This window comes from Synchiropus splendidus, chromosome 1 (genome assembly GCF_027744825.2).
Source record: "Synchiropus splendidus isolate RoL2022-P1 chromosome 1, RoL_Sspl_1.0, whole genome shotgun sequence".
Taxonomy (NCBI): domain Eukaryota; kingdom Metazoa; phylum Chordata; class Actinopteri; order Syngnathiformes; family Callionymidae; genus Synchiropus; species Synchiropus splendidus.
Genome location: NC_071334.1, coordinates 5173117 through 5200947, shown reverse-complemented (window position 1 = coordinate 5200947; position 27831 = coordinate 5173117). Strand labels below are relative to the sequence as shown.

General features: G+C 46.4%; 1 protein-coding gene across 1 annotated transcript; it reads left to right on the top strand.

Annotated features, from left to right (window-relative positions):
- The first annotated feature begins 81 nt into the window (after window positions 1-81).
- On the top strand, window positions 82-26685 carry LOC128752302 (mucin-5B-like). The gene is made up of 37 exons (XM_053853370.1): window positions 82-157; window positions 478-711; window positions 1302-1405; window positions 1926-2127; window positions 2194-2319; window positions 2408-2525; window positions 2666-2804; window positions 3385-3454; window positions 3566-3703; window positions 3789-3953; window positions 4042-4136; window positions 4213-4339; window positions 4519-4774; window positions 4926-4972; window positions 5103-5212; window positions 5292-5443; window positions 6403-6541; window positions 6738-6842; window positions 7329-7496; window positions 7640-7879; window positions 8099-8255; window positions 8512-8640; window positions 8755-8902; window positions 9083-9126; window positions 9219-9404; window positions 22785-22825; window positions 23112-23162; window positions 23222-23376; window positions 23440-23625; window positions 23674-23856; window positions 23929-24269; window positions 25126-25262; window positions 25557-25655; window positions 25748-25876; window positions 25960-25999; window positions 26079-26199; window positions 26329-26685. The coding sequence occupies exons 1-37, from the start codon at window positions 82-84 to the stop codon at window positions 26525-26527; spliced, it is 5157 nt and encodes a 1718-aa protein (XP_053709345.1). The 3' UTR covers window positions 26528-26685.
- The last annotated feature ends 1146 nt before the right edge of the window (window positions 26686-27831 follow it).

Sequence of the window (27831 nt, the reverse complement as noted above, 5' to 3'; positions counted from 1 at the left end):
ACACTCAGTTCATGTCATCTGGCTATAAAAGCTGGATCCTCCAGGTGAAGAGCGTCAGAGCAGGCCAGTCCAAGTTCCAACATGGGGACGACAGGACTACAATCAACGCTGTGGCTCCTCTACCTTACGCTGCTGGTCAGCGTGCTCGCTCAAACTGGTGGGTACGATGCCGCATGACATTTCACACACACAGAGCTGTGAACTGTGATGGTTTTAGCCAAGAGGGGATCACAAAAAACAATGAAATACAGCAGTTAAGTGTTCTTTTTAACATCAAGTGTGACAAGTTGATTTCACGTGGTTGGTATAAGGTTTTCTGCGTGTCTAATGTTCATCATTTTCTGCTTTGCCACAGTAACTGTCATTCCTAGAGCAAACACACTGAGCCTATCTGCAGGTAACTGTCTGGTATCCCCAAATGTTAACCTCAATCCCTGACTGGCTAAAATGCTGAGTTTTGATTTTCCGATCTGACAGCAGCAAACTCATCCCATCTGGGCCGAGTCTGCACGACCTGGGGACAGAACCACTGGAAGACATTTGACGGGGACTACTTCCAACTGGTTTCCACCTGCACACATGAAGTGGTGTCACAGTGCCAGGGCTCCTTTGAAAATTTCAACATCCAGATGAAACGCAAGCTGGTGGACGGCATCTCCAGCATTGAGCGAATCTTAGCGAAGCTGGAAGGTTCTGTGGTTCTCATCACAAGTGAGGGGGTGCTCATCAATGGAAATCCGTAAGTCAGACCTTTTTCTCCCCGGGACAGACTGGACGGACTATTGACGGCATGTAACAAAGACAGTGACGCTGCTTTCTGCACAGGGTGACTTTGCCATTGGTATCATTTGGATTTAACATCAAAGAGACAACGTCCAGCATCATTCTTCAATCAAAAATGGGAATCATTATTTCTTGGAACCGCGATGACTCCCTGGACGTAAGTGCCACATTTGCTTTCCTCACTTGTGTGCCTGCATGATGAAATCTATGTGGAGGACTGTCACAGTTCCGCCCCATCAGGCAGATGGGGATCAAATAAATGGAAGAGAAATGTTGATGACAGTTGTGATGAAGTCTAGAAGTCAGCTTCTTCACAGCTTGGTGACATTTTTCATCTCCACTGTCTTCATAGATTGAGATGGATGAAGAGTTCCAAGGGCAGACATGTGGAATTTGTGGAAATTTTGATGGAATCAACAATGAGTTGCCAAAAGATGGTACATCGCATCACTTTAAAAAAAAAAAAAAAAAACTTTCTCTCATTCAAAGTGAACTCCAACTAACCATCTATCTTTCAGGATCCATCTCGGTGATAGATTATGCCGAAGACAACAAAGTGAGTGATCCAACGGGTGTTTGCTTGGAGCCAGAACAAGCCATTCCAGAGCTCTGCGGAAGCAAGGTAGGCTTGCCCAGTCACAACATATCATCCATTCATTGTTCCTCCATTGCTCCTTTAAAATGCAAATTTTAAGATTTACATTTTTCCTTTTACCTAAGTAAAAGCTTTTTTAGACAACATCAAGGAGTTAATGATTAAGAACAAAATAAATACATCCACAATTATGTACATTTCTAAATATTAGATCATTTTATTATTGTTATTATTATTATTATTATTATTATTATTTCTTTTTACAATATGCCGAGAGTCAAATACTATAATAAATATTGATGAAGCAGAATTATCTGATATAATAACCGCATTATTTCAGTGTCATCCAGTCATCATGGTATATTTTCTTTTTCACAATGGTCTGATATGATGAGATTCTGCTTGGAATCAAGTTGTGTTACACGACATTTCTTTTCTCACAAACAAACAGAGTACCTTCAGTAACTGTCACAAACAAACAAAAGCAGGGCCGGAAATGCTTCTTCATCCAAAGACGGCTCAACTAACCACTTTTTCTACTTCACAGAGTGCCTGCGAGGAAATCTTCTCCAGAGCTCCATTTAGCAGCTGCCAAAACCTCCTGGACATTGATTCCTTTGTCACCGCCTGCATGTCTGATCGATGCAACAGTGACGATTCCCTTCTGTGTAAAACAGTCTCAGAGTTCTCAAGGCAGTGCATCCATGCAGGTGGACAGCCTCAGCAGTGGCGGAGTCCATCTTTTTGCCGTAAGCATACCCATTGTTTGACAATTGCAAGGTAGCTGGAGTTACAAAAAGTGGTTGTCTCCTCAGCTAAGACGTGTCCCACTGGCATGGTGTTCATGGAGTGCAGCAGCTCATGTCCCAACACTTGCTCCAACCCTCAGGCCTCCCAGACTTGTGACACCCACTGTATGGACGGTTGCAGCTGCCCTGCTGGTATCAATAGTTTCCCCCAAACCACCATACTTGCATTTTCATCTTCAGTGGTTCAGACCCAGAGGTGATTCCACTTTGTCTTTTTCAGGAACTGTCTTGGATGACATTGGTGAAAATGGCTGCGTAGCAGTGGAATCCTGTCCTTGTTTGCACAGCGGCAAGGCCTACAAATCTGGAGAGTCGTATGAATACAACTGCAGATCTTGGTGAGTCCAACAGTTTGGTGCGGCTCATTTATTCAGCCTTCATGAAGCAACTCCCTGACAAACCCATATTCCTCATCACATGAATCAGAATCCCAGAACAACACAGACGTGAACAAAACTATACGTGGTTGTGTTTACAGCACGTGCCAGAACGGTCGGTGGTCTTGCACTGAAAACGATTGTCCAGCGACCTGCTCTGTGGAAGGGGGCTCCCACATCAACACATTTGATGGCAAGGCCTACACATTTCATGGAGACTGCAGCTACATAATGGCACAGGTAGTTCAGCTACATTAAGCTTGCATTAAAAACCAACAGATACAACATGTTTGGTGAGCTCTATTGTTTGAGTATTAAATGAATTACTTTCCAATATCTCGCTGCAGGAGAGCAGCGGCCTGTATACGGTTATGGGAGATCTTGTCAAGTGTGGTGTGGTTCAAGGCAGAACCTGCCTGCGATCAGTGACCTTGTCTCTTTACAGTGGCTCAGTGGTAAGTGTCCGAAAAGTGAATCTAAAGGTTCATTGCATACTATTTTCATACTTATTGAATTTTAAGTAAATAAAAGATTTTTATAGGCTATGTAACAGTTGCCACTATGAAGCTAGTGCAGGGGGGGTTTGTAGATTTTGTTTGTTCACATAACAGGACAATTATTTCTGCTTGTTCATCAGCTTGATTGTTTACTGTTCTTCAATCGAAAATGTAAAAGTTGATTTAATGACGCAAATAACTTTTCTGATACTTTCTTGAATTCACAGCTTCTTTGTATAAACGTATCCTAGATTCAGGAAATTTGAGGCCAAAGTTAGATTAGAAATCGATGTTTGCTAATTCACGTGTCCCTTTCGTCACAGGTCATCAAAGTTCAATCGTCCGGTCAGGTCTTTGTGAACAAGATTCTCTCTCAGCTTCCATTGTTTACCTGTGAGTGGCTCCAGATGTGAATAAAGGCACAGTCCTGCCTGTTGTTTAAGATGATGTCACTTTCAACGGACAAGAAAAGTCACTTCTTTTTCCATCCCATCGCATCTACAGCGAAGCTGAGCGCCTACAAAGCTTCATCCTTCTACATCCACATGAACACCAGGTTTGGCCTTCGACTGATAATTCAGCTCAGTCCATTGATGCAAGTCTACATTTCAGCAGACAGTTCACTCAAAGGGACCACTTCAGGCACGTCTACACAACGGCCCAGATTGAAGCTTTTTTTTTTGCCACCAGCATCCCTAATATATGTGTGATGACAACCATTCAACAGGTCTGTGTGGAAACTTTAACAACATCATGAGTGATGACTTCAAGGTGAGCAGTGGGCTTGTGGAGGGTACAGCAGCAGCCTTCGCCAATGCCTGGAAAACAAGAGCATCTTGTCCAGATGTTTCGACGCGCTTCACTCACCCTTGCACACAGGGAATCAACAAAGGTACATATGAATGCTGCCTATATGCCTGACTCCACATTGTACTTTTGTTTTGATTTTTTAAAATGTTGTTTGTTTGATATTTTTCCAGAGGACTTTGCCAAGTTCTGGTGCTCCAAACTCACTGACCCCAATGGAGTGTTTGCACCGTGCCACAGTTCCATCAGCCCAACAACCTACAAAGACGTATGTTAGCGCGTTGAAGAGTTTGCATGGATTATTGTGGACCATTTCACCAAACAGGTCTTCATCCTTTCCCCAGAACTGCATGTACGACACGTGTAGCTGTGAGAAGAGTGAAGACTGCATGTGTGCTGCTGCCTCTGCGTATGTCTACGCTTGCTCAGCTGCAGGCGTCCAGCTTACTGGATGGAGGGATGTCATGTGCAGTGAGTATCACCTCAGAAAATTAGCTTTCGTAGATGATTATCAGCATCTTCTTGTGTTTGTTTGGTTGTATTTATGTGAGCAGAATTCATTTGTTCATGCTTTCTGTTCTCAGAATGGAAGCAAAAGTGAATATAGTGATCAATACAGTCGCCCGCTAACACCTTCTCCGTTCCTTCAGGCAAGTTCAGCACTTCATGCACTCCAGGAACTGTGTATGAGTACAGCATGACCAGCTGTGGCCGCACTTGCTACGCCCTCAGCCAGGTGGACTACACCTGTGACTCAAGCTTCCCCTCAATCGACGGTTGTGGATGTTCAATGGGAACATACATGGATGAGAACGGCCGTTGCGTGTCTGCCTCAGACTGCTCTTGTTATGACGGAGAAAACATAATTCCAAGTGGTCAAACTATCAACAAAGATGGAGGAACATGGTAAAATATTTCTCCAAACAATAGGTGTGAGGGTGTGTTTACTGTTAATGTGAAGACTAAACTATTCATGGGTTATTTAGGCAATGAAAAATGTCATGGAAAACTCATGAATCTGTAACAGATATAATGTGTTTTGTGTCTGTGCTTTCAGTTTCTGCAGAGAAGGACGTCTTAGCTGCCAAGGACTTCAAACACAAGGTATGTTTTGTTGGTCTCGATTTAAAGTATTTACACATTTAACAATGCAAATACAGTATAACACGTGCATTGTGGTGACTGCATTCCATTATGATATGATTCCCGTGTCTCTTCACTGCTCATTTCACAGTGACACCCTCATGCAAGGAGCCCATGGTTTATTTCAACTGCTCCGATGTGACGCCCGGGAGTTCTGGAGTCGAGTGTCAGAAGAGCTGTGGGACTCTGGACATGGCTTGTGTATGTTCACCCAAACACAGTGCATTAGATTCGTGGTAGCTCATATTGGGCTCATTTCATGGGATTGTGGTTCTTATAGATGAGCACTGGCTGCACATCAGGATGCATGTGCCCAAATGGTCTGATCGCAGATGGACTTGGAGGTTGTATCAGCGAGAGTAGCTGTCCGTGTGTGTACAATGGAAAACTCTACCAACCTGGAGAGACACTCACCGTTGACTGCAACACATGGTTTGTATAGATGCTTCTTCAGATCAAACAATGGACTTAAAGCATTCTCATCTACCCATCTTCCTCTGCTCATCTGAAGTTGGGTAACAAGGGCAGCAGATGGAGGGAAGACACCCTGACCTTCCTCTACCCAGATACTTGCTCTAGCTCTTGTTAAGCGCTGACACACTCAGACATGGACAACACCAGCAGGGAGGAGTCCTGCAGGGTTCAGACATTTTGTGCCAAAACTAATTAAAAAACCCCACTCACATTAGCTCACAGTCAAACGTTTGTGAACATAGATGAGAGTAAATCAAGCACTGTCTTTTGGCTCAGCTCTTTCCTCACTATAACAGACCGTAAAAGATGTCTCATGACTGAGGACGCTACCCAGATCCATCTCCTCAAGCTACAGCTTTCCCTCATTTGTGAACAAGACCCCAAGATAGTGGAGCTTGTCTACATGGGGAAGGATCTTTCAGGTGGCATTCCACCATTTTCTGAATAAGCACCATAGTCTCTGACGTTGAGGAGCAGGTTCTCATCCTGATTTTCTATTTTTTTTCACATTTGAAAATCTATCTAGCGAGAACTGCAGGTCTCGGTCTGAGAGAGCATGTGCTGAAAAGTAAAGCAGTGATTAGATCCTCAGGATGTCACTCCTGAAACCTTTTACACCTTGGCTTCACCGAGAAATTTGGTCCGTAAAAATGGCGAAAATGACTGGGGAAAAAAGGCAGTGACTGAGAAGTCCAACATTAACTGGTGTCTGACTCATTGCCAGAAATATATACCAGACTGTCCTAACTACTTTCAGATCAGCTTGTCAAATTAGTCTGTAAAATACTAAAAGTGCAGATAGAAATATGCCAGCAATCTTTGGAGAATGATTGACGTAGCATGACTGATTGCAAACATAGATAAAATGTCCATTTAAACCCATCTGACGATCTTTCTTGCTGTCTGTCTCTTTACAGCTCATGTCGCAACAGGAAGTTCACCTGCACCAACAACATTTGCGATGCTGTGTGTGGTATCTATGGTGACGGCCATTACATTACCTTTGATGACAAGAGGTTTGAGTTCAGTGGAGAATGTGAATACTCACTTGCTCAGGTAAACTAACACGATGCAATGTCACTCTTGAAACTGAGATCCATTTACAGCTGGGTTTGACAACTTTGATATTAGTTTGTAAGACTTTCCCAGAAACAAATTCATTGAACTTAGTTTGTAACAAACCTAATTTGTGCTCATTATCCTGAGTCAGAAGGTGATTTGACCTCATTATCACTCCTATTGCCTCCCTTAGGACTACTGTGGCTCTGGCAGTGGAAGCTTCAGAATTGTTACTGAAAATGTTCGATGTGGAACCACAGGAACGACCTGTTCCAAAACCATCAAGATCTACCTCGGGGTAAGTATCACTTCCTGTTCTTCTCTGTCTATCATCATAAGTCAACTGAAAATATGACAGGAACACAAGCAACTGATGCAGGCTGTGGCCCTTGGTTTTGGTGGTTCTAGAGTTACTGTAACAAGACCTGTGACTGAACAAGACCAGCTGTTTTAGTCTTCCCAAGGGAAGTTTCTCCACTGTGCTTTCAGGGCTTCAGCTAACAATACAAATATAGCTTTCACTTGACTGCCGCACGAGCTGCAAACAAGATTCACTCTTATTTGCCAAGAGGTTAAAAGTTGTACTAGTTGTAGCCTCGTGGTCATACATGAAAAGTACAAGTACAAACCAGGTGCGGTCAACATCCCGGACTAAGTATCAAAATGAACTTCAACTCTTTCTCCTTCCCATTGACTCAGGAGTTGCAAAACAAGACACTGCAGATCCCAAGTTCACGATCCGCCTGAATTTCTGTTGACTAAAAGAATCTTTTCTGATCAACAGAGTGACGAGTATCTCCTCAAAGACGAGACCCTTCGAGTGGTTAAGGGCAGCAGCCCCTCTCAGGTATCCAAGATGGGCATTTACCTAGTGGTGGCCATCAAACCAGGACTAGTGGTCATGTGGGACAAGAAGACCAGTCTGTTCATCAAACTTGGTCCACAGCATCAGGTACAAAGAAGAGCTGACAGTTCACTTTTTCATATGCATCTTGACTAAGTGTTCAGATATTGGGGCAGTAACTGTTGACTGACTCTTAGTTTTAATTCAACACTGTTCTTTTTGTAACTGCTCAATAAAACGTCTTTCTTCAGGGAAAAGTGTGCGGTCTTTGTGGAAACTATGACGGCAATAGCAAGAATGACTTCACCACACGCTCCCAGGAGACAGTAGCAGATGTTCTGGAGTTTGGTAACAGTTGGAAGGTTTCATCTGGATGTCCTGATGCCAAGCTATCAACAGATCCCTGTACCAGCAACAGATACCGTGCAGCATGGTCCCAGAGGCAATGCAGTATCATCACCAGTGTCACGTTTCAAGACTGTCATTCAAAGGTAAAGGCTGGATACAAGAAACACAGTTTATATAGAGTATAGGTTCAAATTCTTCTTGACACAATTGAAGACAATTTTACGCTGTGTAAACCCAAACCAAGTTATTGCTGCTACGTCATCTTTTGTGTCATCTTTATAACGTAACGGTGCTGTTGACTTCAGTCTCAACGCAACTAATGCATCTCTGAGTAATCAAGAACCTTGTGGATTTTATTTTAGGTGGATCCTGGTCCATACTATGATTCGTGTGTCAGAGATTCTTGTGCTTGCGACACTGGTGGGGACTGTGAGTGTTTCTGCACAGCTGTTGCTGCCTACGCAAAATCTTGTAATGAAGCTGGAGCCTGTGTAAAATGGAGAACTCCAAAGCGATGCCGTAAGTGTGACTGTCATTACCATTGTGAAACAACACCAGAAGTGATATTGTCTAATGTTAACCATCCCATCCTATCGCAGACAATATGTGATGTATGGATCACCACTAGAATTCATTCTTTCCTGTTATTCATGTCCAAAACAGAGAAACAAATGTTGATGAAGCTCGGACTGTGACTTCAACATTACAGTTGAAATGGTTTTTCAACATTAGTTGTGACCCTAATATGCTAAGATGCTAACTTAATCTCTTGCAGCCGTGTTCTGTGACTACTATAACTCCCCCGATGGCTGTGAGTGGCACTACAAGCCCTGTGGTGCTGACTGCATGAAAACCTGCAGGAATCCCTCTGGAAATTGTTCTGCTCTCATCACTGGCCTGGAAGGTATGAATTTGTTGTAATGTCTCTTGATTCTGTCAATGGCAAACAACCTTTTTATTTATTGAGTGAAATATTAAGTGGAAAAGAGGAAACTTAAATGGTGTGAATGTTTGGCAGGATGTTACCCACAGTGTCCACCAGCCCAACCTTTTTTCAATGAGGACTCAATGACCTGTGTTGCCTGGGAACAGTGTGGCTGTTATGATGATCAGGGCACCAACTATGGAATTGGGGATTATGTACCATCAGAAAACTGCTACAGCTGGTATGTGTTGGCAAAGATCAAGTAATCAGGATGAGTTTATGAACATGCACTGCTGGTGATGAATAACATGCTTTCTGTCTATAAGTGAATAGAAATTGAATCCAAACTTTTGAATATATGCTCTCATTGGCAATCAAAAATGATGGCATCAAACAGGTAACACCATGTGATCTTTTACAGCTCGTGCAAACTATCAGGAATTAGTTGCGTCTATGACGTAAACTGTAAGTAAAAATAGATTAAACAAAAATCATATAAAGCAATATACACGAGAGACAGATGGTTCTAAATAAAAGTCTATATTCTTCATTTGCAGACTGCTCTTGCTTTGTCAATGGGAAAACTTACAAGTATGGAGAAACCATTTACAACACCACAGACGGCCTGGGCAGTTGCATGGAAGCTGTCTGTGGACCTGATGGAGTTGTTTCAAGAGACGTGTATTCATGTCCAAAGACTACAACGCCTCTTCCTACAACAACTCCATTCACATTCAGCACAGGTAGAGGTGGCGCAATTTATGGAGAATTTAGTTGATTTACTAATGATGTATTAATGGCTGCATTTGTATGTTTCACGACAATTACAGCTACTCCAGTCCCAACCACAGGAACAGCTGCAACACCAACAGCACCTGTTCAGACCACTGCTCCGGTTTCCACAGCTACCACACCTGTTGAAGTCTATACAACATCAGTACCAGTTGTCACAACAGCAGGACCAAGCACAGCAGTTGTTACCTCAACACCCACTGTTGTCACAGGAACTACGAATGTACCACTGACAACACCACAGACGGCCACAACTCCTTCAGTTACAGCCACTCCAGCCCCAACCACAGGAACAGCTGCAACACCTACGCCACCTCCTGCGACCACTGGTCCAGTTTCCACAGCTACCACACCTGTGGAGGTCTATACAACATCAGTACCAGTTGTCACAACAGCAGGACCAAGCACAGCAGTTGTTACTTCAACACCCACTGTTGTCACGGGAACTACGAATGTACCACAGACAACACCACAGACGGCCACAACTCCTTCAGTTACAGCCACTCCAGCCCCAACCACAGGAACAGCTGCAACACCTACGCCACCTCCTGCGACCACTGGTCCAGTTTCCACAGCTACCACACCTGTGGAGGTCTATACAACATCAGTACCAGTTGTCACAACAGCAGGACCAAGCACAGCAGTTGTTACTTCAACACCCACTGTTGTCACGGGAACTACGAATGTACCACAGACGGCCACAACTCCTTCAGTTACAGCCACTCCAGCCCCAACCACAGGCACAGCTGTAACACCGACACCACCTCCTGCGACCACTGGTCCAGTTTCTACAGCTACTACACCTGTTGAGGTTTATACAACATCAGTGCCAGTTGTCACAACAGCAGGACCAAGCACAACAGTTGTAACCTCAACACCCACTGTTGTCACAGGAACTACGAATGTACCGCTGACAACACCACAGACGGCGACAACTCCTTCAGTTACAGCCACTCCAGCGCCAACAACAGGCACAGCTGCAACACCAACGCCACCTGCTCAGACCACTAGTCCAGTTTCTACAGCTACTACACCTGTTGAGGTCTACACAACATCAGTACCAGTTGTCACAACAGCAGGACCAAGCACAGCAGTCGTTACTTCAACACCCACTGTTGTCACCGGAACTACAAATGTACCACTGACAACACCACAGACGGCGACAACTCCTTCAGTTACAGCCACTCCAGCCCCAACCACAGGCACAGCTGCAACACCAACGCCACCTGCTCAGACCACTGGTCCGGTTTCCACAGCTACTACACCTGTGGAGGTCTATACAACATCAGTACCAGTTGTCACAACAGCAGGACCAAGCACAACAGTTGTTACCTCAACACCCACTGTTGTCACAGGAACAACGAATGTACCATTGACAACACCACAGACGGCCACAACTCCTTCAGTTACAGCCACTCCATCCCCAACCACAGGCACAGCTGTAACACCGACACCACCTCCTGCGACCACTGGTCCAGTTTCTACAGCTACTACACCTGTTGAGGTCTATACAACATCAGTACCAGTTGTCACAACAGCAGGACCAAGCACAGCAGTTGTTACCTCAACACCCACTGTTGTCACAGGAACTACGAATGTACCACTGACAACACCACAGACGGCCACAACTCCTTCAGTTACAGCCACTCCAGCCCCAACCACAGGAACAGCTGCAACACCTACGCCACCTGCTCAGACCACTGGTCCAGTTTCCACAGCTACTACACCTGTTGAGGTCTATACAACATCAGTACCAGTTGTCACAACAGCAGGACCAAGCACAGCAGTTGTTACTTCAACACCCACTGTTGTCACAGGAACTAGGAATGTACCACCGACAACACCACAGACGGCGACAACTCCTTCAGTTACAGCCACTCCAGCCCCAACCACAGGCACAGCTGCAACACCTACGCCACCTCCTGCGACAACTGGTCCAGTTTCTACAGCTACTACACCTGTAGAGGTCTACACAACATCAGTACCAGTTGTCACAACAGCAGGACCAAGCACAGCAGTTGTTACCTCAACACCCACTGTTGTCACAGGAACTACGAATGTACCACTGACAACACCACAGACGGCCACAACTCCTTCAGTTACAGCCACTCCAGCCCCAACCACAGGAACAGCTGCAACACCAACGCCACCTGCTCAGACCACTGGTCCAGTTTCCACAGCTACTACACCTGTTGAGGTCTACACAACATCAGTACCAGTTGTCACAACAGCAGGACCAAGCACAGCAGTTGTTACCTCAACACCCACTGTTGTCACAGGAACTACGAATGTACCACTGACAACACCACAGACGGCCACAACTCCTTCAGTTACAGCCACTCCAGCCCCAACCACAGGCACAGCTGCAACACCAACGCCACCTCCTGCGACCACTGGTCCAGTTTCTACAGCTACTACACCTGTTGAGGTCTACACAACATCAGTACCAGTTGTCACAACAGCAGGACCAAGCACAGCAGTTGTTACCTCAACACCCACTGTTGTCACAGGAACTACGAATGTACCACTGACAACACCACAGACGGCCACAACTCCTTCAGTTACAGCCACCCCAGCCCCAACAACAGGCACAGCTGCAACACCTACGCCACCTCCTGCGACCACTGGTCCAATTTCTACAGCTACTACACCTGTGGAGGTCTACACAACATCAGTACCAGTTGTCACAACAGCAGGACCAAGCACAGCAGTTGTTACCTCAACACCCACTGTTGTCACAGGAACTACGAATGTAACACCGACAACACCACAGACGGCCACAACTCCTTCAGTTACAGCCACTCCAGCCCCAACCACAGGCACAGCTGCAACACCTACGCCACCTGCTCAGACCACTGGTCCAGTTTCCACAGCTACTACACCTGTTGAGGTCTATACAACATCAGTACCAGTTGTCACAACAGCAGGACCAAGCACAGCAGTTGTTACTTCAACACCCACTGTTGTCACAGGAACTACGAATGTACCACCGACAACACCACAGACGGCGACAACTCCTTCAGTTACAGCCACTCCAGCCCCAACCACAGGCACAGCTGCAACACCTACACCACCTCCTGCGACCACTGGTCCAGTTTCTACAGCTACTACACCTGTTGAGGTCTACACAACATCAGTACCAGTTGTCACAACAGCAGGACCAAGCACAGCAGTTGTTACCTCAACACCCACTGTTGTCACAGGAACTACGAATGTACCACTGACAACACCACAGACGGCCACAACTCCTTCAGTTACAGCCACTCCAGCCCCAACCACAGGAACAGCTGCAACACCTACGCCACCTGCTCAGACCACTGGTCCAGTTTCCACAGCTACTACACCTGTTGAGGTCTACACAACATCAGTACCAGTTGTCACAACAGCAAGACCAAGCACAGCAGTTGTTACCTCAACACCCACTTTTGTCACAGGAACTACGAATGTACCACTGACAACACCACAGACGGCCACAACTCCTTCAGTTACAGCCACTCCAGCCCCAACCACAGGCACAGCTGCAACACCAACGCCACCTCCTGCGACCACTGGTCCAGTTTCTACAGCTACTACACCTGTTGAGGTCTACACAACATCAGTACCAGTTGTCACAACAGCAGGACCAAGCACAGCAGTTGTTACCTCAACACCCACTGTTGTCACAGGAACTACGAATGTACCACTGACAACACCACAGACGGCCACAACTCCTTCAGTTACAGCCACCCCAGCCCCAACAACAGGCACAGCTGCAACACCTACGCCACCTCCTGCGACCACTGGTCCAATTTCTACAGCTACTACACCTGTGGAGGTCTACACAACATCAGTACCAGTTGTCACAACAGCAGGACCAAGTACAGCAGTTGTTACTTCAACACCCACTGTTGTCACAGGAACTACGAATGTAACACCGACAACACCACAGACGGCCACAACTCCTTCAGTTACAGCCACTCCAGCCCCAACCACAGGCACAGCTGCAACACCAACGCCACCTGCTCAGACCACTGGTCCGGTTTCCACAGCAACTACACCTGTGGAGGTCTATACAACATCAGTACCAGTTGTCACAACAGCAGGACCAAGCACAGCAGTTGTTACCTCAACACCCACTGTTGTCACAGGAACTACGAAAGTACCACTGACAACACCACAGACGGCCACAACTCCTTCAGTTACAGCCACTCCAGCCCCAACCACAGGAACAGCTGCAACACATACGCCACCTGCTCAGACCACTGGTCCAGTTTCCACAGCTACTACACCTGTTGAGGTCTATACAACATCAGTACCAGTTGTCACAACAGCAGGACCAAGCACAGCAGTTGTTACCTCAACACCCACTGTTGTCACAGGAACTACGAATGTACCACTGACAACACCACAGACGGCCACAACTCCTTCAGTTACAGCCACTCCAGCCCCAACCACAGGAACAGCTGCAACACCTACGCCACCTGCTCAGACCACTGGTCCAGCTTCCACAGCTACTACACCTGTTGAGGTCTACACAACATCAGTACCAGTTGTCACAACAGCAGGACCAAGCACAGCAGTTGTTACCTCAACACCCACTGTTGTCACAGGAACTACAAATGTACCACTGACAACACCACAGACGGCCACAACTCCTTCAGTTACAGCCACCCCAGCCCCAACCACAGGAACAGCTGCAACACCTACGCCACCTGCTCAGACCACTGGTCCAGTTTCCACAGCTACTACACCTGTTGAGGTCTATACAACATCAGTACCAGTTGTCACAACAGCAGGACCAAGCACAGCAGTTATTACTTCAACACCCACTGTTGTCACAGGAACTACGAATGTACCACTGACAACACCACAGACGGCCACAACTCCTTCAGTTACAGCCACCCCAGCCCCAACCACAGGAACAGCTGTAACACCGACACCACCCCCTGCGACCAGTGGTCCAGTTTCTACAGCAACTACACCTGTGGAGGTCTACACAACATCAGTACCAGTTGTCACAACAGCAGGACCAAGCACAGCAGTTGTTACCTCAACACCCACTGTTGTCACAGGAACTACGAATGTACCACTGACAACACCACAGACGGCCACAACTCCTTCAGTGACAGCCACTCCAGCCCCAACCACAGGAACAGCTGCAACACCTACGCCACCTGCTCAGACCACTGGTCCAGTTTCTACAGCTACTACACCTGTTGAGGTCTACACAACATCAGTACCAGTTCTCACAACAGCAGGACCAAGCACAGCAGTTGTTACCTCAACACCCACTGTTGTCACAGGAACTACGAATGTAACACCGACAACACCACAGACGGCCACAACTCCTTCAGTTACAGCCACTCCAGCCCCAACCACAGGCACAGCTGTAACACCGACACCACCTCCTGCGACCACTGGTCCAGTTTCTACAGCTACTACACCTGTTGAGGTTTATACAACATCAGTACCAGTTGTCACAACAGCAGGACCAAGCACAACAGTTATTACCTCAACACCCACTGTTGTCACAGGAACTACGAATGTACCACTGACAACACCACAGACGGCCACAACTCCTTCAGTTACAGCCACCCCAGCCCCAACCACAGGCACAGCTGCAACACCAACGCCACCTCCTGCGACCACTGGTCCAGTTTCTACAGCTACTACACCTGTTGAGGTCTACACAACATCAGTACCAGTTGTCACAACAGCAGGACCAAGCACAGCAGTTGTTACCTCAACACCCACTGTTGTCACAGGAACTACGAATGTACCACTGACAACACCACAGACGGCCACAACTCCTTCAGTTACAGCCACTCCAGCCCCAACCACAGGCACAGCTGTAACACCGACACCACCTCCTGCGACCACTGGTCCAGTTTCTACAGCTACTACACCTGTGGAGGTCTACACAACATCAGTACCAGTTGTCACAACAGCAGGACCAAGCACAGCAGTTATTACCTCAACACCCACTGTTGTCACAGGAACTACGAATGTACCACTGACAACACCACAGACGGCCACAACTCCTTCAGTTACAGCCACCCCAGCCCCAACCACAGGCACAGCTGCAACACCTACGCCACCTCCTGCGACCACTGGTCCAGTTTCTACAGCTACTACACCTGTAGAGGTCTACACAACATCAGTACCAGTTGTCACAACAGCAGGACCAAGCACAGCAGTTGTTACCTCAACACCCACTGTTGTCACAGGAACTACGAATGTACCACTGACAACACCACAGACGGCCACAACTCCTTCAGTGACAGCCACTCCAGCCCCAACCACAGGAACAGCTGCAACACCTACGCCACCTGCTCAGACCACTGGTCCAGTTTCTACAGCTACTACACCTGTTGAGGTCTACACAACATCAGTACCAGTTCTCACAACAGCAGGACCAAGCACAGCAGTTGTTACCTCAACACCCACTGTTGTCACAGGAACTACGAATGTAACACCGACAACACCACAGACGGCCACAACTCCTTCAGTTACAGCCACTCCAGCCCCAACCACAGGCACAGCTGTAACACCGACACCACCTCCTGCGACCACTGGTCCAGTTTCTACAGCTACTACACCTGTTGAGGTTTATACAACATCAGTACCAGTTGTCACAACAGCAGGACCAAGCACAACAGTTGTTACCTCAACACCCACTGTTGTCACAGGAACTACGAATGTAACACCGACAACACCACAGACGGCCACAACTCCTTCAGTTACAGCCACCCCAGCGCCAACAACAGGCACAGCTGCAACACCTACGCCACCTCCTGCGACCACTGGTCCAGTTTCTACAGCTACTACACCTGTGGAGGTCCATACAACATCAGTACCAGTTGTCACAACAGCAGGACCAAGCACAGCAGTTGTTACCTCAACACCCACTGTTGTCACAGGAACTACGAAAGTACCACTGACAACACCACAGACGGCCACAACTCCTTCAGTTACAGCCACTCCAGCCCCAACCACAGGAACAGCTGCAACACATACGCCACCTGCTCAGACCACTGGTCCAGTTTCCACAGCTACTACACCTGTTGAGGTCTATACAACATCAGTACCAGTTGTCACAACAGCAGGACCAAGCACAGCAGTTGTTACCTCAACACCCACTGTTGTCACAGGAACTACGAATGTACCACTGACAACACCACAGACCGCCACAACTCCTTCAGTTACAGCCACTCCAGCCCCAACCACAGGAACAGCTGCAACACCTACGCCACCTGCTCAGACCACTGGTCCAGTTTCCACAGCTACTACACCTGTTGAGGTCTACACAACATCAGTACCAGTTGTCACAACAGCAGGACCAAGCACAGCAGTTGTTACCTCAACACCCACTGTTGTCACAGGAACTACGAATGTACCACTGACAACACCACAGACGGCCACAACTCCTTCAGTTACAGCCACCCCAGCCCCAACCACAGGAACAGCTGCAACACCTACGCCACCTGCTCAGACCACTGGTCCAGTTTCCACAGCTACTACACCTGTTGAGGTCTATACAACATCAGTACCAGTTGTCACAACAGCAGGACCAAGCACAGCAGTTGTTACTTCAACACCCACTGTTGTCACAGGAACTACGAATGTACCACTGACAACACCACAGACGGCCACAACTCCTTCAGTTACAGCCACCCCAGCCCCAACCACAGGAACAGCTGTAACACCGACACCACCCCCTGCGACCAGTGGTCCAGTTTCTACAGCAACTACACCTGTGGAGGTCTACACAACATCAGTACCAGTTGTCACAACAGCAGGACCAAGCACAGCAGTAGTTACTTCAACACCCACTGTTGTCACAGGAACTACGTATGTACCACTGACAACACCACAGACGGCCACAACTCCTTCAGTTACAGCCACTCCAGCCCCAACCACAGGCACAGCTGTAACACCGACACCACCTCCTGCGACCACTGGTCCAGTTTCTACAGCTACTACACCTGTGGAGGTCTACACAACATCAGTACCAGTTGTCACAACAGCAGGACCAAGCACAGCAGTTGTTACCTCAACACCCACTGTTGTCACAGGAACTACGAATGTACCACTGACAACACCACAGACGGCCACAACTCCTTCAGTTACAGCCACTCCAGCCCCAACCACAGGAACAGCTGCAACACCTACGCCACCTGCTGCGACCACTGGTCCAGTTTCTACAGCTACTACACCTGTTGAGGTCTACACAACATCAGTACCAGTTCTCACAACAGCAGGACCAAGCACAGCAGTTGTTACCTCAACACCCACTGTTGTCACAGGAACTACGAATGTACCACTGACAACACCACAGACAGCCACAACTCCTTCAGTTACAGCCACTCCAGCGCCCACAACAGGCACAGCTGCAACACCGACACCACCTCCTGCGACCACTGGTCCAGTTTCTACAGCTACTACACCTGTTGAGGTTTATACAACATCAGTACCAGTTGTCACAACAGCAGGACCAAGCACAACAGTTGTTACCTCAACACCCACTGTTGTCACAGGAACTACGAATGTAACACCGACAACACCACAGACGGCCACAACTCCTTCAGTTACAGCCACCCCAGCGCCAACAACAGGCACAGCTGCAACACCTACGCCACCTCCTGCGACCACTGGTCCAGTTTCTACAGCTCCTACACCTGTTGAGGTCTATACAACATCAGTACCAGTTGTCACAACAGCAGGACCAAGCACAGCAGTTGTTACCTCAACACCTATAACAAGTTTGCCAACCACCTTGACCTCTTCAGTCACAACAGGCCAAACAAGTACAATCGCTTTTACTTCCGTCTCAACACCGTCAACCTCAATTTCTCCATTCACAACTTCATCAGTATGTACCTGCAATGTGAATGGAACAGCCTATTACCCTGGTAAGTCACCGATCATCAGTTTTTAGATTATTTTCTTTGCAATTACGATGCCCCAGTTTTTATCATCACTGTGAAAGTGTTTTAAGAGTTTTTTTCATTTTTCAGGGGACACTCTCTACAATGTCACTGATGGTTTAGGATGGTGTTATGTGGCATTCTGCAATGCCTCTTGTAAAATTGTTACACAATCCAATCCATGTGTCACGCCGAGCACAACTGCTCCTTCATCCACAACTTTACATACAAGTACTATGCCACCACCTACAGCCCCCCCAACTATTACCACCCCATACCAATTTACGACCCTGCCCTTAACTACGACTCTTGACTGTATATATTTGGATCCACCAAGGAAGGTTTGTTTTGTCCTTTTCTTCTCCAAATTCTTTCAATTGAGTAAAGTGCATGGCCATAGAATTATCTTTCTTACATTGCTAACTGAGGAAACTTCCTTCTTCAATGTCCAAATTTAGAATGGAGAGACCTGGAAAACCGATAATTGCACAACAGCTACATGTATAGAAGGCAATGTCGAAGAGATTGCCAGCATTTGTGCCACACCTCGGCCAATTGTGTGTGCCAATGGACGTGAGCCCGTCTTGGTCAGCGAAGATGGTTGCTGCTATGAAAAACAATGTGAATGTAAGTTGCTCAACATATATTATTCTTTTCATCATTTGACAAAAAGCCTTTGACACAATCTTTGATTTTGATTGTTTATGTTCACTATACGAAGACAGACACATGTTCCTTCCTTGTTTCTAGGTATCTGCAGCACTTGGACAAAAACCCACTTCCGGACATTCGACGGATTTCAATACGATTTCAATGGCCAATGTTCTTACTATCTGGTCAAAGAAATAGTGAATAATTATGAACTCAACATCACCGTAAACAATGCAGACTGTCAGACAGAAGACCAAAGCTTCTGTCCCCAGTCACTAACAGTCACATATGGAGCCGATACAATATATTTAACTCATAGTAAAAATTCAATTTTTGAAATCACTAATAAGGTAAGTTTTTGCTCACCTGACCACCTGTTCTATTGGAGTATATTCTGGGTTCTATTTGTTTGGAAATAATCATATGGATTACTTTCTTCCTGCAGGTTTATGTGAATCAGAAACGAATCTATCCTGCCTTCAGTAATTCAGTGGTGCGCATCACAAGCTCCGATATGGTTGTTAAAGTGGAGATACCAGACATAAGGACAGAAGTCGTCTACTCACCCACTCTCATCCTTGTCTCACTTAGTTCTCAGATATTTAGTGGGAAAACGGAGGGACTGTGTGGTGAGTTGATCTGACAGTCAAGTTGAATACAAACCAGGACCAGGACCACCAATTTTGTGAATCTGTTTTCCAGGAACATGTGACAACTCACAGTCCAATGACTGCCGTTCTCCCAACGGTCAGGTTGGCGATTGTCCTACCACTTCAGGAGAGTGGACTGTACCTGGAGAACCATGTGTCCCCACTTCCACACCAGTTTATCCTACCACAACCCCAGCATTCACAACCCCACCAACTATTACTACTCCAGGATACACCACACCAACTTCAAGACCCCCAACACCAACAACTCCATCAATCACAACAACTTCCACTACCACAACCCCACCCACTGTTACTACTCCAGGATACACCACACCAACTTCAAGACCACCAACACCAACAACTCCATCAATCACAACAACTTCCACTACCACAACCCCACCCACAGTTACTACTCCAGGATACACCACACCAACTTCAAGACCCCCAACACCAACAACTCCATCAATCACAACAACTTCCACTACCACAACCCCTCCCACTGTTACTACTCCAGGATACACCACACCAACTTCAAGACCCCCAACACCAACAACTCCATCAATCACAACAACTTCCACTACCACAACCCCACCCACTGTTACTACTCCAGGATACACCACACCAACTTCAAGACCACCAACAACTCCATCAATCACAACAGCTTCCACTACCACAACCCCACCCACTGTTACTACTCCAGGATACACCACACCAACTTCAAGACCACCAACACCTACAACTCCATCAATCACAACAACTTCCACTACCACAACCCCACCCACTGTTACTACTCCAGGATACACCACACCAACTTCAAGACCCCCAACACCAACAACTCCATCAATCACAACAACTTCCACTACCACAACCCCACCGACTGTTACTACTCCAGGATACACCACACCAACTTCAAGACCCGCAACACCAACAACTCCATCAATCACAACAACTTCCACTACTACAACCCCACCCACTGTTACTACTCCAGGATACACCACACCAACTTCAAGACCCGCAACACCAACAACTCCATCAATCACAACAACTTCCACTACTACAACCCCACCAACTATTACTACTCCAGGATACACCACACCAACTTCAAGACCCCCAACACCAACAACTCCATCAATCACAACAATTCCTACCGCTACGACAACACCTACTGTTTGCAGACCAGACATATGTGAGCTCATGACCAGCAGGTGAGAAAGTCTCCAGTTTTTACCGGGACTACAAATACGATTTCTAATTAAGATTTTCCAAATGTCAATAATTGCATTCTCATTTCAAGTTGTGTGTCTTCAGATTTGCTTCACCCACTGACACTCTTTTGCAGTGTGTTTGAGCCCTGCTTCTCCCTTGTGCCTCCTGAACCTTATAAGTCATCCTGTGTGACTGACAATTGTGATGGCAGCGGTAATACATGTGACAGCCTGGATGCTTATGCAACTGAGTGCGCTCGTGTAGGTGTCTGTATTGAGTGGAGGAACTACACCAATGGGCGATGTGGTGAGTTAAAAATGTGTTTCTTATCATTTGTGACAAGACAAAGTGTTGTTGTTAAATTATGCAACATTGTGTTTCCTGCAGAACACAGATGCCCCGATAATAAAGTGTACAGGGCCTGTGGTCCCAACGTGGAGCCCACATGTAATGACAGGTCAGCTTTTCCACTGGTGAAATATTCAGTTTTGTTCTTATGTGGATGTGCTCACACACTTACACTAATTACTGGCAGTAAGGCCTTAATTTTAAATGAATTCAGCTTGTAAATGAAAACGGCAAAGCGTTCCAAAATGTATTTAAAATAATGTCTATGATTGTCCTGTGAGTACGAATGAATGTATGAATTAGTGGCTCTTCTGATAACAGCTCTCGAACATCATAGGTGCATGGTAGCCTCACCGATCAAAACAGTAACACAAATGACAGAATTCACCTGTTTTTTCTGATGGTACATTGATGAAGACGTATAGCTATATTATCATTCATTGATAGTATGTAATGGTCTGAAGCTTGACATCTCATCACACCTGTTTTGACAACAGATACAATAAAAAGTATGAGGCGGACAACTCTGTCTCCACCAACTTCACAAAAGAGGGTTGCTACTGTCCTGAAGGCACAACCTTGTTCAACAATGTCTACGACACGTGTGTGGAATATTGCGGTAAGAACTGCCTTCCTCCTTATTTCAAGAGTGCCCATTTGAAAGACCGCAGAAAAATACACTGTTGAATTTGTTTTCAATTCCAGATTGTGTCGGCCCTGATGGACGCCCAATGAAGGTGAGGTATTCTTAACCATAACACAATCATCCATCCAAATAGCAACACCATTTGATTTGACAAGCAGGACAACCAGTTTGATGTCTCAGACAGAGCTGAAACAGATGACTAGATTTGAATGAAACAACAAATTAGACCTTCACAAACATTACTTTTTCTCTTTTGTTTGAAATGAATGTTTCCATTTCATCAGCCTGGTGATACGTGGACAGCCAATTGTCAAGTCTGCGAGTGTGACAGCGATGCTATGGGGATCCATTGTGAGCCAGTTAAATGTGAAGAAGAAGAGGTTCCTGAATGTTCTGAGCCAGGTCAAGAGCTTATCAACAAGACAGAAGGCTGCTGTACAAAACAGTCCTGCGGTGAGTTGTCGTGTAAAGTTAGGTTATGTGCTCTTTTTCACATTAAAAACTGTAACTGCAATTCAAGCCAAACGACACTCATCTGGCCAGAGTGTAATTTAATTCTTCACTCTTTGTGGTCCATCATGTCTTTGTTATGAGAGAGAGCTTTTTCTCACCTTAGAAAGCCTCTGCCATCCAAACCACGGTGACCTTTTCATAATAGAAGAACCTGAACTGATCCCATTTCCATCATGATTTCAATTCTCTCACACAGAATGCAATACAAACCTTTGTCCGAAGGAAATCACCTGCAAATTGGGATTTTCACTCAACATCACCAACGATGGAACCTGCTGTCAAACATACAGCTGTGGTAAGTTCTTTAGACAAACGGTTTTTGTTGGTAATCTGAAGTCAAATTCATGATTTTTGCAAGTGTAAACCAAAATTAACCCCACTCATTCTCTCACTTTTTTGTCTTTGCAGTGCCAAAGGGTGTCTGCATCTATAACATGACTGAGTTTGAGGTAACAAACTATTTGGAGACATATTATGTACAGACACAAAAGTCACTATGATTGTGAAACGTTGATATAAAGTGCTCTGAAAACTTTCCTAAATAACAGTATTTACAGAGGTACATATTTACAAAATACTATCGAGAACCAATACATTTGAAAGATATCAAAAGTCATTCACCTCTGTGAACATGCTTCTTAGATGAAAGTATTGACTAAATAAGGTCAGCCTGAACAATTTTTCATGCACCTTCAAAGTCATTTTCTTGAAACAGCTCTTAATGTTCTCCCTTAGCCCGGTGAGAAGATACCAAAAGAACCAGAACCAACTCCTCGACCTCCTACGGTGCAGCCCCCTGGAACAACACCCTTTAGACCTGTACTGACCTCTCAAACAACGGCAAGGACAACTCCTGGACCTTCAGGACCAGAACAGCCATCTGGTACCACACTGGGAACAACTGCCCCACCATCTGGAACAGGTCAACCCTCAGGAACAACAGTATCCCCTCCAGGAAGTGGTCAACCATTAGGAACAACGGCACCAGTAACCAGACCAGGTCAACCTCTTGGCACAACTGCTGGAACAACGGCACCACCCTCAGGACCTGAACAACCTTCAGCAACAACAGCATTGACAACAGCACCGCCACAAGGACCAGGACAGCCATCAGGCACAACACCAAAAACAACAGCGGTCTCACCAGGAACTGGTCAACCGATTGGAACAACATCAGGTACCAGAACACCACCATCAGGAGTGACAACAGCACCTCCAGGACCTGGACAGCCATCTGGGACAACTTTTGGTACAACTGCACAACCATCAGGGCGTGAAACACCATCTGGCACCACAGCAGGGACAACGGCACCAATCCCGGGAACTGGTCAGCCATCAGGGTCGACTACAGGAACAACAGCACCACCATCTGGGCCTGGCCAACCAGTGGGAACGACAGTTGGTACAACTGGGCCTCCACCAAAACCAGGAACTCCAGCCAGTACTACTGTAGACACCACAGCGCCCCCATCAGGACCTGGTCAACCACTTGGCACAACACCAAAAACAACAGCACCACAACCAAGCCCTGATCAACCAATTGGTACGACAGCTGGAACAACAGGTTCACCGCCGGGCCCTGGTCAACCATCAGGAACGACGCCAACAACAACAGGCCCCCCAACTGGCCCAAGTCAACCCCTGGGTACAACACCAAGAACATCTGTACCACCACCAGGACCAGGTCAACCATCAGGAACAACACCAAGAACGACAGGACCCCCATCTGGACCAGAACAACCAACTCAAACAGCAGAAGGAACAACAGCTCCACCTTCTGGTCCCAGTCAACCCTCTGGCACAACAGCAGCAACGACAGCACCACCACCTGGACAGCCTTCTGGCACAACAGCTGCTACAACAGCACCACCACCTGGATCTGGTCAACCTTCTGTAACAACACCAAAAACAACAGGACCCAACTCTGCAACGACCGCAGCAATTACTCTACCCCCCTCTGGTACAACAGCGGCCTCACCAGGGCCTGAACAGCCTGCTGCAACGACTGCAGCAACAACCGCACCACCACCAGGGCCTGAACAAACACCAGGAACTACGCCCAGAACATCAGTTCCACCACCAGGACCAGGTCAGCCATCAGGAACAACACCAAGAACAACAGGAGCACCACCAGGATCAGAACAACCATCTGTAACAGAAGGAACAACTGCACCCCCTCCAGGACCTGAACAACCAGCAGGAACAACACCAAATACAACAGGACCAACCCCCCGACCTGGACAACCAACTGGCTCAACAGGAGGAACAACAGTCACACCATCTGGTCCTGGCCAACCTTCTGGCACAACAGTAGCAACGACGGCACTACCCCCAGGATCTGGACAGCCTTCTTTAACAACACCAAAAACAACAGGACCACCCTCAGAAACAACTAGAGCGATTACTCTCCCTCCTACAGAGACTGCACCAGGGCCTGGACAGCCATCAGGCACAACACCACTGACATCAGGCACTCAACAGACTATTGCAACTACTACAGCCCCTACAGAACCAGGACAGCCATCTGGGACAACAGCAAAGACAACAGCACCCCCCACTGGTCCAGGACAACCTTCAAGATCAACAGCCACTCCATCTGAAACAGAACGACCCGTTACAACTCCAGCTCTACCAACAGTATCACCTGGGCCACCATCACCCACAACAGAAATGACCACAACACAACCATCAGGCTCAGTGCCACCGTCTGGGACAACTGTGGGAACAACACCCCTCCCATTAATAACAGCACCATCTAGTACACCGGAAACGCCATTAAAATCGGGACCCTGCACAGAATGTTATTGTGGCCCAAGAATGGATCCTGAGACAGGGCTTAATATAATCTCATGCCAGCCTATTGTCTGTGACACGACCTGCTCTGAGGTATGCCCTCGTCTTTTTCCCTTGCACACATCCTGCGCACAAACACAAATCGCTGCCATGACGTCAGATCTCTTCCTGTAGAGACAGAGTAGTTGCTATCTCATGACAATATCAGGTATTGAGGCCATTACGTTCCAGTTACAAGTGTCCAACTAGACTTACAGCATCACAATAAGACTTGGTACTGGGAACGACACTTCACCCAAAATTTGCCAAGTCGTAATTTATAATGCCCAAGTCATAAAGATGTATTTTCCTTTCATATCAAGAGTAATTCTTCTTCTTTCCTTTCAGGGTTATGAGTATGAACCTGATCCAGTCATGTGCTGTGGAAAGTGTGTCCAGAAGAGCTGTGTTGTTACTGCACCAGATAATTCTACACTCTTCATTCGGGTACGCACTGAAACCTCTGTACTTCATACCAAACCCCTTTGTCATTCAGACATATATCTCGATACATTTCATCAACTTGTGCTTCTCCACAGGTCAACGAAACGTATGTTTCCCCTGATGATCCATGTGTCAAATACACTTGTGATAAGATCGGTGATACACTGATGACGACTGAGATTGTCAAGTCCTGTCCACCCTTCAACCCTGATGACTGTGAACCTGTGAGTTGGTCTCACCAAGTTAATGCTGGGAAGTTAAAACTATTCTCTGTCTAATCCCTTTTTTTTTTCTTTTGTCTGTCCAGGGCACAGAGACGACTGATGCTGACGGATGCTGCAAGTCTTGTAAGTCACTAGCCACACTGGACTTGTCAAAGTTCACAAATCTAGAGCATTTTCCTCAAAAGTCAGTTGTGTGTTGCAGGCAAGCTGCGCAGTGTCTGTGAGGTAGAGACTGAAGAGATCATCCTGGAGACTGACAAGTGTAGAACAACTGTGCCGGTCAGCGTCACCTCCTGTGCAGGCCACTGTGGAAGCACATCTATGTAAGCAAACACAAAATTTGTAAGATGAAACGATAACGATTCATCATTTAATCCACATTGTTTGTGCCTTGAACTTATCTGGTCTTTTAAAAATGTACATGTATTGTCAATGTGTGTGTGTGTGTTCAGATATTCTGCTGCAGCCAACTCCATGATGCACCAGTGTGAGTGTTGCCAAGAGGACGCTACCAGTCAGAGGCAGGTGGAGATGACCTGCGAGGATGGAACCAAGATCCAGCACACCTACACCGTGGTGGAATCATGCCGCTGCACCAAAGCTGAGTGTGTGCCAGGGACCACAGCACGACCACGCCGCAGGAGACGATGAGCACCGACATACTGAGCGCCGTGAATGACGACAATGAAAGACACGCCTTAAATCACAATCTTTGACTCAACTTTTTAGACTTTACTTTTTGTTCTGTCATTTTGGACAGGGTGTGATGTCTCTCTCAATTTTCTTTAAAATCATGATTATTAAAATTATTTCAGCAACATGAAAACTGGTGTCATTATTACTTACTAGAGATAAAATAGGCATTGTCAATGAGAGGACAAAATAGGAACATCCTGTCCCATGTTGAGCGTCTTCACAGAACAAGACGGTCACCAGGTCTTTGGACATGGAGTCACGTTTGCCTTCGGCCACATGACATTCTACTGATAATACAGGCTTTGATGCAAGACTTGATTTGGACTTGGGCCTCTGCTTCACCTGTAACACCACAATATGGCAGCCTCTTTCAGTTCTTGTACAACAAAGAAACTGACAATTGCAATAGTCTCGATTCATTTCCATTTTTCATGCTCTAATAACATAGCTAGATGGGCCAACCTGCGCAGATCTTGTTTGGACTTTGTTATTGTTACAGCTTGTTGTAGCTGCCATTCATTTGAGAGATTTGTAGGTGTACCCTGGGCAACAAAGTTAAAATGCAGTTTAACCAAGGAGCATCATTAAAATACAAATAGACAATATGAGGGCCAATGCTCCCTCAAGTTTTTCACGTGTGAGCAAACACACAAAGTCCCTGAACAGTCCTTTGGTTTATTGACTGCTGTTTTTAGTGCCAAACACTTCCTGGAGCTTGATACCTACGAGGCCGGCACTAGTCTTCTGTAGGAGGCCTGTCAACCTTGGGTTGGAGATTTGGTCAGGCGGACCGAGGAACCTGTCTCCGGACCGTCTAGGTCTTTCAATAAACCATTGATATTGCAATATCTCTGGCTGAGTGGGCTGCTACTCCAACTGGCAGGGGTACTTCACTACTGCTGTGCACAATGTAGAGAAAATACCACAATCCAGCGAGAGTAACACATTAAGTAACGCGTTATCGGCATCACTGGTCATAATATATAATTTCTATTGGCTGAGAAAAAAAAAATCATCCCCTAGAGACAACTACTAAAACCTCATACATTGGTTTGATCACAAGTTAAGAAAACGTGCGCTAGAATTTCTATTATTGCATTATTTTGAGTACAAAGGTAAATACTCTTGTATTGTTTCCAGAAGGACAAGTTATTTACACAAATAAACTCATCAACTTTAGTAAATTGTCGAAAGTTTGTTTCTGTGTGTGAGAGACACTTTTATATCGACATCGGATGCCATATTTAAAGAGATGTTGA

Excerpts from the sequence above, each read along its gene's own strand:
- LOC128752302 (XM_053853370.1), top strand. The coding sequence starts at position 82 with ATGGGGACGACAGGACTACAATCAACGCTGTGGCTCCTCTACCTTACG. Across the intron at positions 23,857-23,928 it reads AGCGCCCCCATCAGGACCTG|CTGGAACAACAGGTTCACCG; the intron begins GTCAACCACTTG and ends TTGGTACGACAG. Across the intron at positions 25,263-25,556 it reads GTGACACGACCTGCTCTGAG|GGTTATGAGTATGAACCTGA; the intron begins GTATGCCCTCGT and ends CTTTCCTTTCAG.